Source organism: Hypanus sabinus, unplaced genomic scaffold (genome assembly GCF_030144855.1).
Source record: "Hypanus sabinus isolate sHypSab1 unplaced genomic scaffold, sHypSab1.hap1 H_1, whole genome shotgun sequence".
Classification (NCBI taxonomy): Eukaryota; Metazoa; Chordata; class Chondrichthyes; order Myliobatiformes; family Dasyatidae; genus Hypanus; species Hypanus sabinus.
In genome coordinates, this window is record NW_026779040.1 from 1,256,954 (window position 1) to 1,269,928 (window position 12,975).

The 12,975-nt window shown below is 41.3% G+C and overlaps 1 protein-coding gene across 1 annotated transcript in view; it reads right to left on the reverse strand.

Annotated features, from left to right (window-relative positions):
- The window catches only part of LOC132386039 (NACHT, LRR and PYD domains-containing protein 13-like), a 79,527-nt gene that overhangs the window by 18,156 nt on the left and 48,396 nt on the right, over positions 1-12,975 (reverse strand). Inside the window, exon 3 of the mRNA XM_059958329.1 lies at positions 774-887. Coding sequence (XP_059814312.1) covers positions 774-887 — 114 coding nt within the window. The remainder of the gene's footprint in view (positions 1-773; positions 888-12,975) is intronic.

The following is a 12,975-nucleotide window of genomic DNA, read 5'->3' on the forward strand; positions in this document are numbered from 1 at the left end:
CTCTTTTCAGACACCACCGTCAGAGAGTCCAGTTCCAAACCACAACATCATTGGTAGTACGAATGACTTTTTTGCTTCTGTTGGTGTCTGGTACCCTCAACCTGCTGGCCCAGCACAAAACAGCAAACATGATAGCACTGCCCACCACAGACTTGTAGAACATCCTAAGCATCGACCGGCAGATGTTAAAGGACCTTAGTCTCCTGTTTTATATAGTTAGTTTTCTACACTATTCTTGGTTGGTGCAACTGTAACAAAACCCAATTTCCCTCGGGATCAATAAAGTATGTATTTCTGTCATGTCAAAATGTGAACACTTTTCTAAGAAACAATCTCGAATACTCCCCTATCGCATTATATCTTTTGTTTGATTCCTTCCAGAGTAATTACTTCCCCGTTGAGCAATGTCTTGAGGAACCATTATGGAGCTGTATGTATATTTGTCGTACAGTTCCGGTTCCCGATTTAAACGGAGCCCAGTCATTAAAAGAAAGGAGCCTGGAGTAATTTCTAGTTACTTTATCCAAAATAATGAATGTGAGATTTATTCCCATTTTCCCATATCATTTTCTCTTAAATATCTTGGAATGTTTCGGATAACAAACAATTTTCTTTTGAGGATTTCGCTTTTAACAGAATTAAAAAGTAATAGTATCAAACCATTGAAACTATTTACACATTCACGAAGGCAGGAAAGGAGAAAGTCAACACTTTTTTTTTCGACTCGTCTTAACTTTATGAAGTACACCGCTTCTTCTGAACATTTCACTTACCCTTTCCAGTTTCCTTCCCGGCACCGGTTTTTGGATTGTCACATTCATACTTCTGGCTTTTTTCCTCATAACCTTCATCTACTTTAGGAGGCTGGTGTGTTATCGAGCCAGTACCTGATCGAAAGATGTTTGATTATAACATGAAGGGACTGGGGTGGAGGTACGCAAATTGACGAGAAAATAGAAGTGATAACATTGCACGATCTCTCAAATAAAAATAAAAATAATGAAAGGACCTCAGATAACTGCATCGATTTACCAAGGATGATTTAGATAAAACGCTTCTATAAGCGATAATATTGAATTGCGCCCAAAGATAAAGGGTTTTATTTCGAATTAAAACATAAAAGTAATCAAACGAAAAAGCAGAAAACATACCTTGACTCCACCTGCAATTCAAAACAAAAGTTGTTTTGTAAAATTACACGTTCTGCCAGAGAGCTAAAGTTACATTTATAGAGATTTAGAACAATTTTCCTACAGGACAGTGGTGATATTCATATGCGTACAGATGTTGCCTTTGAAATCAATATCGCACAATTCATGTGACTGAATTTAGTAGAAATAATCAAAATAACACTCGGACAATGATTGTCTAAATCAGAATAAATTACTTAAAATGAACAAAATGGGCATGTTCTGGAAGACTGAAAAAAAACGAAAACAAACAGTGATGGGATGTTACGTTGCGGGATAAAACTCTTCGAGTCAAGCCATATTTGGGGAGAACCAGGTTTACATCTTTGATGTCGTTTCACTTCATTTAAATTCAGAAGAAGTGGCTGAGATTTGTCAACATTCTGTATTTGATATGGTGTTAAAAAAATCTGAGCTTTTCGTGTGAGTATCAACTCCTCTAGAGAAAAAGAAAAGCATTAAAACTTGTTTCAGTTTTAAAGGCTTTTATAACACTTCGCAAATTTTACCAAAACAGATGAAGGTGGTTTAAACCATGTGACACAGAAATATGCTTCGACAATTTGGACCATCAGGTCTCCTCCGCATCCGTAGTGTTAAGACATCCTTTGTAAGATAATGGGCGCAAAATTGCTCACAGTAATCCAAATGAGTATTCACTCGATATTTGGAAAGACTCAACGTTACATCCTTTTTACGTTCTAGCCTTCTTGAAATACCAACATCGCACTTGTATTCCTCACAGAAGACTCACCTGTCAACCTCTCAGGATGCTGCACCAAGACTCCAAGCGCCATTTGTACCTAGTATTCTGGAACGTATTTCTCCATTTATAAAATAGTTTACTTTTTTTTAATATTTCTGCTGATAAACTGCATGATTATACCTTTCCGACATTGCACTCCATCTGCATTTGCTATTGCACATTGGCCTAATTTGTCGGAATCCAAAAGTCCATTACACTTAGGAGTAGAATTAGGCGATTTTGTCCATCGAGCCTTCTCCGCCATTCAAACATGGCTCATCCATTTTTGGTCTTCTCAACCTCCCTGCCCACCTTCTACCAATATCCGTTAATGCGATGCCTAATCAAAAACCAATCAATCCTTGTCTTAAATGCACACTTCCACCTATTGTCTACGGCTTCCCGCGGTAAGACACTCCACGAATCCATGAAAAATTTTTCCCGCATCACTGTTTATCGTGAGGTTGTATCTCCTCGTGCTAGGCTCTTCCATCATGGTATAATTCCAAACCTCATTTTCTCGCTGAATGCCTTTTAAAATACGAAAAGTTTCAATAAGATCCCCCCCACCCCCTTCTCTCCACCTAATCCAAAATCCAGCGAGTACAGGCATTGAACTATTATATTACTTTCATTGTATTACAACACTTTGATTCCCAGTATCAATCTTGTGAACTACCTCTGAACCATCTCTGTAAGACCATAAGACTACAAGGCACGATTAGGGCATTTCTATCATGGCTGCCTCTGCCGTGTACTTGACTTCTCGCCATAGGCTACGAGAAGCCATCAACTTACGCCTTAAATTTACGCTGGAAATTGCGCTCACCACAAACGTCTGTGGCACAGCATTCCACAGATTAATTAATATATAGCTAAAAAAAAATCCTCCATTATTCTCTTCTAAAACACAGCCCCTGTGTTTTGAGTCAGTGGCCTTCAGTTCTGGATACTCACACCAGAGGAAAAGTCCTCTCCACTTCCAACCCATATGGTCCTTTCAACATCCGATAGGTTTCAATGAGATTACCCCGCATTCGTCCAAAATTACTCTGAGTACAGGTCCATAGCTGACAGACGATCTTCATATATCAACTTCATCATTCCTGGAATGATCCTTGTGAACCTCCTCTGGACAATCTCCAATGACAATACATTGTTTCTGGCCCCACACCTGTTGACAATACACTAAGTGTAGTCTTCTAAAGCTGCAGCATTTCCCTTCATTTTTATATTCAATTCCGCTTTGAATCAAATTCCAAAAACTGCATTAACCTTCTTTATCAGAAACTGAAGCTCTAACTTAACCTTCACAATCCCTTTGCACCTCTGATGGCACCAGTTTCCGATATGGCCCAAGTGCGGAGGGAGACACACTGAAGCAGTTCGATAGTTCACAGATTTTAATGCGAGTGTAAAATAGAAAATATAACAAACACTACGCCAAACAAGGCAGGAAACCAAAATTCTGCTGAGAAATCAAACAGGTTCGTTAAGCAGGATTATTTTTTTTTCCTTTAGGAAATTATCCTCACTTTGTCCTATCTTGTTCTGTGTCACCAAGTACTCCATAACCTCGTCCATAGCAATTTAATTTAACATGTTCCCAACTATTCGTGTCAGGTTAACTACTCTATGCTTTTCTTTCTGCTACCATTCGCCTTTCTTAAAGAGTGCAGTGATATTTGCAAAGATTCTAGTCCTCGGGCACCATGTCGGCTCCGAAGTCTGATATATACCATATAGGCATATAGCGATTACGTCACGGTAAAATGCCATCTCTGCCCTTCTAGGCCGTGCCGAACGCTTACTCCCATGAACTCCCACCTACCTACCTGCCCAGAATACTCCAATCCTTTCCTGGCTATATACTTATTCATTTTTGTTTTTTAAATGACAAAATCGAACCTGTCTCTACCACTTCTACTGGAAGCTCCTTCTACGCAGCTACCGCTTGCTGAGTAATGAAGCTCTCCCTTGTGTTACCCCTAAATTTTTGCCACTTAACTCTCAACATATATCCTCTGGTTTGAATCTCCCCTACTATTAATGGGAAAAAAAGCCTATCCACGTCAACTTTATCAATCCCCTCATAACTTTTTCATACGTTTAGCAAGTCCCCCCGCAACCTTCCACGCTGCAAATAATATAGACTTAACTTGTTCAACCTTTCTCTGTAACCTAGGTGCTGAAACCCACATAACATTCTAGTGAAGCTCCTATGTACTCTGTCTATTATGTTGACATCTTTCCTACAATTCGGTGACCAGAACTGCACACACCAGTAACTATTTGGTCTCACCAATGCCCTGTACAATTTTAACATTACATCCCAACTCCTATTACTCAATGCTCTGATTTATAATGGCCAGCATACCAAAGGTTTTCTTCATCACGCTATCCACATGAGATTCCACCTACAGGGAAATATGCACTAATATTTCTAGATCACTCTGATCTACTGCATTCCTCAATGCCTTACCTATTACCATGAATGTCCTATTTTGATTATTCATACCAAAATGTAGCACCTCACACTTATCAGTATTAAACTCCACCTGCCATCTTTTAGCCAAGTCTTCTAACTAGCCTAAATCTTTCTGCAAGCTTTGAAAACCCACTTCATTATCCAAAACGCCACCGGTCTTAGTATCATCTGCATATATACCAATCCAATTTAACACCCCGTCATAAAGATCATTAATGTATATTACAAACAGCATTGGACTCAGTACAGATCCCTGAGGCACACCACGAATCACCGGCCTCAAACCTGAAAAAACAGTTATCCACCACTACTTTCTGGCATCTTCCATCCAGCCACAGTTGAATCCATTTTACTGCTTTACTATTAATACCTAACGATTGAACCTTCTTAACTAACCTTTTGTGTGGAACCTTGTCAAAGGCCAGACTGAAGACTATAGAGACAAAATCCACTGATTTACACTTGTCAACTTTCCTGGTAACCTCTTCCAAAAAAAAAACAAGAAGATTTGTCAAACATGAACTTCCACACACAAATCCATGTTGACTCTTCCTAACCAGATCCTGTGTGTTCAGATAATTATGTATACCATCTCTGAGAATACTTTCCATTAATTTAACCACCGCTGACATTAAACTTACAGACCGATAATTGGTAGGTTTACTCTTAGAACCCTTTGTATACAACGCTACCACATGAACAAAACGCCAGTCCTCTGGCACCAACCCCGGTTCGAATAACATTTGAAATATTTCTGTCAGAGCACCTTATATTTCTACAATAACTTCCCTCAAGGTCCTAGTAGGGAAATCCTGTCAGTACCGGAGACTTATCCACTTTCGTATTCTGTAAAAGCTCTAGGACAACCTCTTTTTTAATCAGCATCGTTTCCATTACTACCCTACCTGTTTTCCTTACCTTACACAATTCAAAATCCTTCTCCTTAGTGAATACCGATGAAGAGAAATTGTTCAACATCTCTCCCATCTCTTTTGGCTCCACACATACCTGTCCACCCTAATAATCTAAGGGACCAATTTTATCCCTCACTATTCTTTTGCTATTAATATAACTGTAGAAACTCTTTGAATTTATTCTCAACTTACTTGTCAAAGCAACCTCATATCTTCTTAAAGCTTTTCTAATTTCTTTCTTAAGATTCATTTTACATTCTTCGTATTCCTCCAGCAGCGCATTTACTCCATGCTGCCTATATATATTGTAGATATCTCTCTTTTTCCGAACCAAGTTTCCAAAATCCCTTGAAAACCATCGTTTTATCAAACTTCTAATCTTTCCTTTCAACATAACAGGAACATAAAATTCTGTACCCTGAAAATTTCACCTCTGAATGATCTCCATTTCTCTATTAGATCCTTTCCATGAAACTAATTGTGTCAATCCACTCCTTCTAAATCCTTTCGCATCTCCTCAAAATTAGCCTTTCCCCAATTTTAAATCTCAACCCAGTTGGATCCAGTCCTATGTTTCTCCATAATTATATAGAATCAGATGTTATTGTGATCACTGGACCCGAAGTGCTCCCCACCACATACCTCCATGACCTGACCTATCTCATTCTCTAAGAGGATGTCAAAACACTGCCATTTCTCTAGTTGATGCCTCTATGTGTTGCTGCTAAAAACTATCCTGCACACATTTTACAAACTCCAAACCATCCAACCCTTTTACAGAATGGGCTTCCCAGTCTATGTGTGGAAAATTAAAATCTCCCACAATTGTAACCTTGTGCTTACTACAAACATCTGCCATCTCCTTATAAATTTGCTCCTGCAATTCTCATGCCCCATTAGGTTGTCTATAATACACTCCTATCAGTGTTACTACTCATCACCTATTCCTCAATTCCACCCAAGTTGGCTCACTGGACGAGCACTCTAATCTATCCTGCCAAAGCATTGCTGTAATATTTTGTCGGACAAGGAATGCAACAGCTACCGCTCTTGCCCCTTCGATTCTGTCACATATGAAGCAACGATATACAGGAATAGTTATTTGCCAATCACACTCCTCCTGCAACCATGTTTCACTAATAGCTACATCATATTTCCATGTATCAGTCCATGCTCTAAGCTCATCCTCCTTTGTTACAATGCTCCCAGCATTAAAATAGATGTATTTAAGAAACTGTCCACTTCTTCCTCTCTGTTTATCCCTAACAGTGCAAACAGATTTATTATTTTTTCCTTCTCCCCTACATCTTCCGTCTGAGCGATGCCCTTCTCTATCCCCTACCTATCCTCCCTCACGTACTGTCAACTAGCTTTCTCTATTTGTGAGCTAACCCAGTCTGTCCTCGTCTCTTCAAATTTCTTCCCACCCTCCAAGCATCCCTCGTTTAAAGTCACCACAGTAGCCATAGCAAATCTCCGCGCCAAGATATTGGTTTCCCTGGGATCCAAGTGTGACCTCTACAAAAGAGGTCCCAATGATCCAGAAACTTGAATCGCTGTCCTCTACTCCAAACCCTCAGCCACGCATTTATCCTCCACCTCATTCCATTCCTACTCTCACTGCGGCCTGGCGCAGGCTGTAATCTCGAGTTGACCAACTTTGTGGTCCTTTTTCTCAAATGCCTTCCCAGCTCCCTATATTCAGCTTTCAGGACTTGTTCCCTTTTTGTACCTATGTAATTGGTACCTATATGTTCAAAGACCTCCGGCTCCTCACACTCCCTCTTCAGGATATCTTGGGTACGATCAGGTACTTCCGGGACCCTGACACCAGCGAGGCAAATTACAATCGGGGTTTCTTGATTGCGTCCACAGAATCGCCTATCTGACCCCTTAAATATTGAGCCCACTATTACTACTGCCTTCCTCTTCCTTTTCCTACCCTTCTGAGCTATAGGTCCGAACTCTGTGCCGTAGGCACGGCCACTGTTCCTTTCCCTAGGTAGGCTGTCCTCGCAACAGTACTTAAACAGGTGTACTTATTGTCAAGGTGTGCAGCCACAGGTGTAATCGCTAGTACCTGACTCTTTCCCTTCCCCCTCCTAACCCAACTGTCTGTCTCCCGTGGCACCGGTTTTGACCACCTGCCTGTAATTCTTCTCTATCAACTCCTCACTCTCCCAGACCAGACAAAGGTCATCGAGCTGCAGTTCCATTTCCCTAACATAGTCCCTCAGGAGCTGCAGCTCTGCGCACCAGGCACAGATGTTAAAGTCTGGAACGTTACGAGAGTCCAGGACTTCCCACATCGGAAACCGAAGACAACAAGCTGCCCTCACATTCACACTTCCCCTTTCCTCAAATAACAGGAAAAACTGAAACCTAAACCTATCTTGGCTCGCCCGCTTCCGCCTAAGCCCGTTGAGCCAAAGCCATTAAGTCTCCACTTTCATATCGGTTCACTCCGCTGCCCGCAAGCGACGGTGCCCGCTGTATAAGGCTGTGTCGTTTTTAAATCTTCACCGCTTTACTGCGCGACGTCACACGCCTGCGCATTCCCGCCTCTCTTAACTCCGATGAGAATAAGAAAAAAATCAAAATGACTTCCGCTGCACTCCCGTTCTGATCCTCCGACTTCCTTCTCCAAATGACGTATAAAAGATCATTAGAAAGCCTTACGTACTGTTTGGGTCAAATTGCCTCGTTTTGACATTTGCCAGCAGGAAACCCAACCTAAATGCCAGTTTTTAAGGCCAAAATTTGATGACGTTTTCCTAATTGACCCAAAATGCGCAAAAAAAAGAAAAAAATCAAACATTTTATTCTTTTGTACAGGTGCAACAGATCACGCACATTGAGGCTGTTCTCTGTCGAATCTGACCCGTATCTATTGAAATTGATTTTAGAACCATTAATTAATAAAAATGTCAGATGGCTAGTTATGCATTCTAAATAGATATGTGTTTCAAAATTTGGTATAGATACTTGTTATGATGGGATTGACCCAGACCATACTGTGAAGCTATAGGATATGAACAGGTTGCCTGGGCTAATGCCTTCGCTCTTTCTACCACATCCTCCTTCAGTACCCAGGTACACAGCGGATCTGCTCACGGTGAACTATATACCCTATGTCTTTCAGCGTTTTTAGTACATTCACCTTTGTGATAGTAACTGCACTCCAGGCCCTCTCGTCTAAACCCTCAAACCCTGGTACACAGAATGCCTTCCAAAATGAACATTGCTGCAAAATGTTCATTTACTTCAATGGCTATATAGTTGTTCTCCACTATGTCTCCGACTTCATTTTCTAATGGTTCTATATCCACTACGATCTCACTTATATTTTGGACATATTTGACAAAAACTTTAACGATCCAATTTAATATTATTTACTAGCTTGCTTTCGTATTTCAGATTTTCTCTTCCAAAGCTTCTTCTAGTTCTTCTCTGTAGGTTTATTTTTTAAGAAAACTTCTCAATCCTTTATCTTACCGCTCACTTTTGTTTTGTAGGATGCATTCTCTTCCGATTTTAGACAAAGGAGCAGAAGTTGTCCATTCGTCCCATCGAGTCTGCTCCGCCATTTCATCATGAGCTGATCCAATCTTCCCTTTAGACCCATTACCGCGAATTCTCATCATAGCCTTTGAAGCCCTGACTACTCAGATACCTGTCAATCTCTGCCTTAAATACACCCAATGACTTAGCCTCAACTGCCGCCCGTGGCGCTTTGCAATCTTCAAGTCATGTCGTACCCGACTCCCCGACCACTGGAAACAACTTTGCCACATCCACTCTGCCCATGCCTTTCACCATTTGAAATGTTTCTATGAAGTCCCCACTCATTCTTCTGAACTCCAAGGGGTACAGTCCAAGAGCGGTCAAGCGTTCCTCTTAAATTAACCCTCTCACTCCCGGAATCATTCTAGTGAATTTTCTCTGAACCCTCTCTAATGAAAGCAAACCCTTTCTTAAATAAGGAGCCCAAAACTGCACACAGTTCTCCAAGTGTGGTTTTATTAGTGCCTTAAAGGCCTCAACATCACACCCCTGCTCCTATACTCCCTTCCTCTAGAACTGAATGCCAACATTACATTTGCCTTCTTCACCCCCGACTCAACCTGAAGGTTAACCTTAATGGTATCCTGCACGATGACTCCCAAGTCCCATTGCATCTCAGAACATTGAGTTCTCACCGAATGTAAACAAATAGTCTTCCGTTTATTTCTTCTACGAAAGCGCATGACAGTACAATTTCCAACATTGTAATTCATTTGCCCTTTCTTTGCCCATTCCCCCGATCTATCCAAGTCTATCTGCAGACTCTCTGTTTCCTCAATACTATTGGCAACTCCACCTGTAATTATTATCAGCAAACTTAGCCACAAAGCCATCTATTCCATAATCCAAATCGTTGATATACAACGAAATAATTAGCGGCTCCAACTCGGACCCCTGTGGAGCACCACTGGTAAACGGCAGCCAACCAGAATGGGATCCCTTTATTCCCAATATCTGCTTCCTGCCAATCAACCAACGCTCCATCCACGTTTGTAACTTTCCCGTATTTCCATGTGCTCTTATCTTGTGTAGCGGCCACATGTGCGGCACCCTATCAAAGGCATTCGGAAAATAATGATGAACAACAGTCTCCTTTGTCTAGGTTGCTTGTAATTTCCTCAAAAAATTGCACTATGATTTTCAGGCAGGATATACCTTTAAGGAAATCATACTGTGTTCGGCCTATCTTGTCATAAGCCTCCAGGTAGTCCGTAAACTCATCCTTGACAATCGACTCCAACAACTTCCCAACCACCAATGTCAAGCTAACAGGTCTACAATTTCCTTATTGCTTCCTTGCCCCCTTCTTAAATAGAGGAGTGACATTTGCAATCTTCCAGTCCTCCAGAACTAAGCCAGAATCTATCGACATTTGAAAGATCATTGCTGATGCCTTCGCAATCTCCGCTGCTACTTCCATCAGAATACGATGGTGCATTCCATCTGGTCCAGGAGATTTATCTACCCTTAGACTATTCAGCCTCCTGAGTACTTTCTCTGTCGTAATTGTGACTGCGCATATTTCTCTTCCGTGACACCCTTGAATGTCCGTTATATTGCTGAGGTCTTCCTCAGTGAAGACTGATGCAAAATACTCGTTCAGTTCCACTGCCATCTCCTTAACTCCCATTACAATTTCTCCACACTCATTTTCTCTTTGTTCTTTATCTACTCTCAGTTGTCTTTTACTTTTTATATACATGAAAATGCTTTTAGTATCCTCTCTGATAATGTTAGCTTCCTTCCGTAGTTCATCTTTTCACTCTTAATGGCCTTCTTACTTTCCTTTGGTAAGTATTTTAAAACTTCCAAATCCTCTGTCTTCCAACTAATTTTAGCTTCCTTGTCTGCCCGCTGCTTTGCCTTTACTTCGGCTTTGACTTCGCTTGTCAGCCACGGTTGCATCCATTTTCCATTCAAAAATGTCTTCTTCTTTTGAAAATATCTGTCTTGCACCTTTCCCACTTCTCGCATAAATCCAGCTACTGCTGCCCTCCCCTTCTTCTCGCTAGTTCCCCTTTCCAGTCAACTTTGCTCAGTTCCTCTCTCATGCCAGTGTAATTTCCTTTACTGCACTGAAATACTGACACATCGGATTTCAGTTTTTGGTTCTCAAATTTCATAGTGAACTCAATCATGTTGTGATCATTGCCTCCTAACGGTTCCTTCACCTCTATCTCTCGAATCACCTCTAGTTCATTACACAATACTCAATCCAGTACAGCCAATCCCCTAGTGGGCTCAACAACAAGCTATTCTAAAAAGGCATCTGGAAGACATTCTACAAATTCTTTCTCTTGAGATCCAGTGCTGACCTGATTTTCCCAATATACTCGCAAGTTAAAATACACTACCATTATCATAACACTGTCCTTCTGGCAAGCTTTTTCTATTTCCTGTTGTGATGTGTAGTTCACATCACTGCAGCTGTTTGGAGGCCTGTTGATATCTGCCATCAGGGTTCTTTTACCCTTGTGATTTCTTAGCTCAATCCATAAAGATTCTAATCTTTGCGATCCTATGTCAACTCTTTCTAATGATTTAATATCATTTCTTACCATTAAAACCACTCCACCCCCACTACCTACCTGCTTATCCTTCCGATACAAGGTGTATCCTTGGATGTTCAGCTCCCAGAGACATGCATCCTTTAGCCACGTCTCAGTGATGGGCACAATATCATACCTACCAATATGTAACTGTACTACAAGTTCATCCAACTTATTGCTTATGGTACATGCACTTAAGTATAACACCTTATGTCCCGTATTTGGTACTTTTTGCATTGATTGCACTGGAACCTTATTGCACTGCAACTCACCCAAATGGTGCAAATTTGCTCCGTCATCTGCCTGCCCTTCCTGACATCCTTAATGCTCACTACCTTAGATCTATTTCTGTTTCCCCATCTCCTCTGCTCCATCATTCCGCTTCCCACCCGCCTGCCAAATTATTTTAAACCATCCTTAACCGTTGGATTAAACTTTCCCACCAGGATATTGCACCCCCTAGGTTTCAAGAGTAACCCGTCCTTTTTGTACAGGTCACACCTGCCCCAAAAGAGGTCCCAATGATCCAGAACCTTGAATCCCTGTCCCATGCTCCAAACCCTCAACCACGCATTTATTCTCCACCTCATTCCATTCCTACTCTCACTGTCGCGTGGCACAGGCAGTAATGCCGAGATTACTGCTTTTGCGGTTCTCCTTCTCAACTGCTTTTCTATCTCTCAATATTCTCCTTTCAGGACCTCCTACATCAGCTTTGACTTCCCTTGCCAGCCACGACAGTACTATTTTGCCACTTTGCACATACATGTATGCTTCAGCTTCCACATTTTTCACATAGTTTCATGTGTTGCTACTTTGTTGTACTCCCTGCCAGATAATTTTCCAATTTACTTTGGCTGCTTCTTCTCTCATACCACCATAATTTTCCTTACCCACTGAAATATTGCTATATCTCCGATAGAAACATCAAACAGTACAACACGGAAAACAGGCCATCCACCCTTCTAGTTTCTGCCAAACCATTATTTTCCTACCCTCATGGCCTGCATCCACTTCATAACACTCCAGACTTCTCCCATCCATATAGCTAACCAATTCAATCTCAAAACTTGAGTGTGAGCTCGCATTTAGTACATCAGATGGCAGCTGGCTCCACACTCCCACCACTCATTGAGTGAGGAAGCTCCTCTTAAAACTTTCCCCTTTCCCCCAAAGCCATGTCCTCTCGTATTTAACTATCCTAATCTAATTGGAGCCTATTCACATATACTCTGTCTGTACCCCTCATAATTTTATAAACCGCTAACAAATCTCCCCTCATTCTTCGACGCTCCAAGGAATAAAGTCGTAACCTGTTCAGTCTTTCCCTGTAAATCAACTGCTGAATACCCGGCAACATCCAGCAAATCTTCTGTACACTCTTTTAATCTTACTGATATCCTTCCTATAGTTAGGTAACCAGAACTGTACACGATACTGCAGAGTTGGGCTCACCAGTGTCTTCAACAACCTCCCTATCATCTTTCAAGCTGACTGAATCATATTGGGAACATTGTCCCCTAAG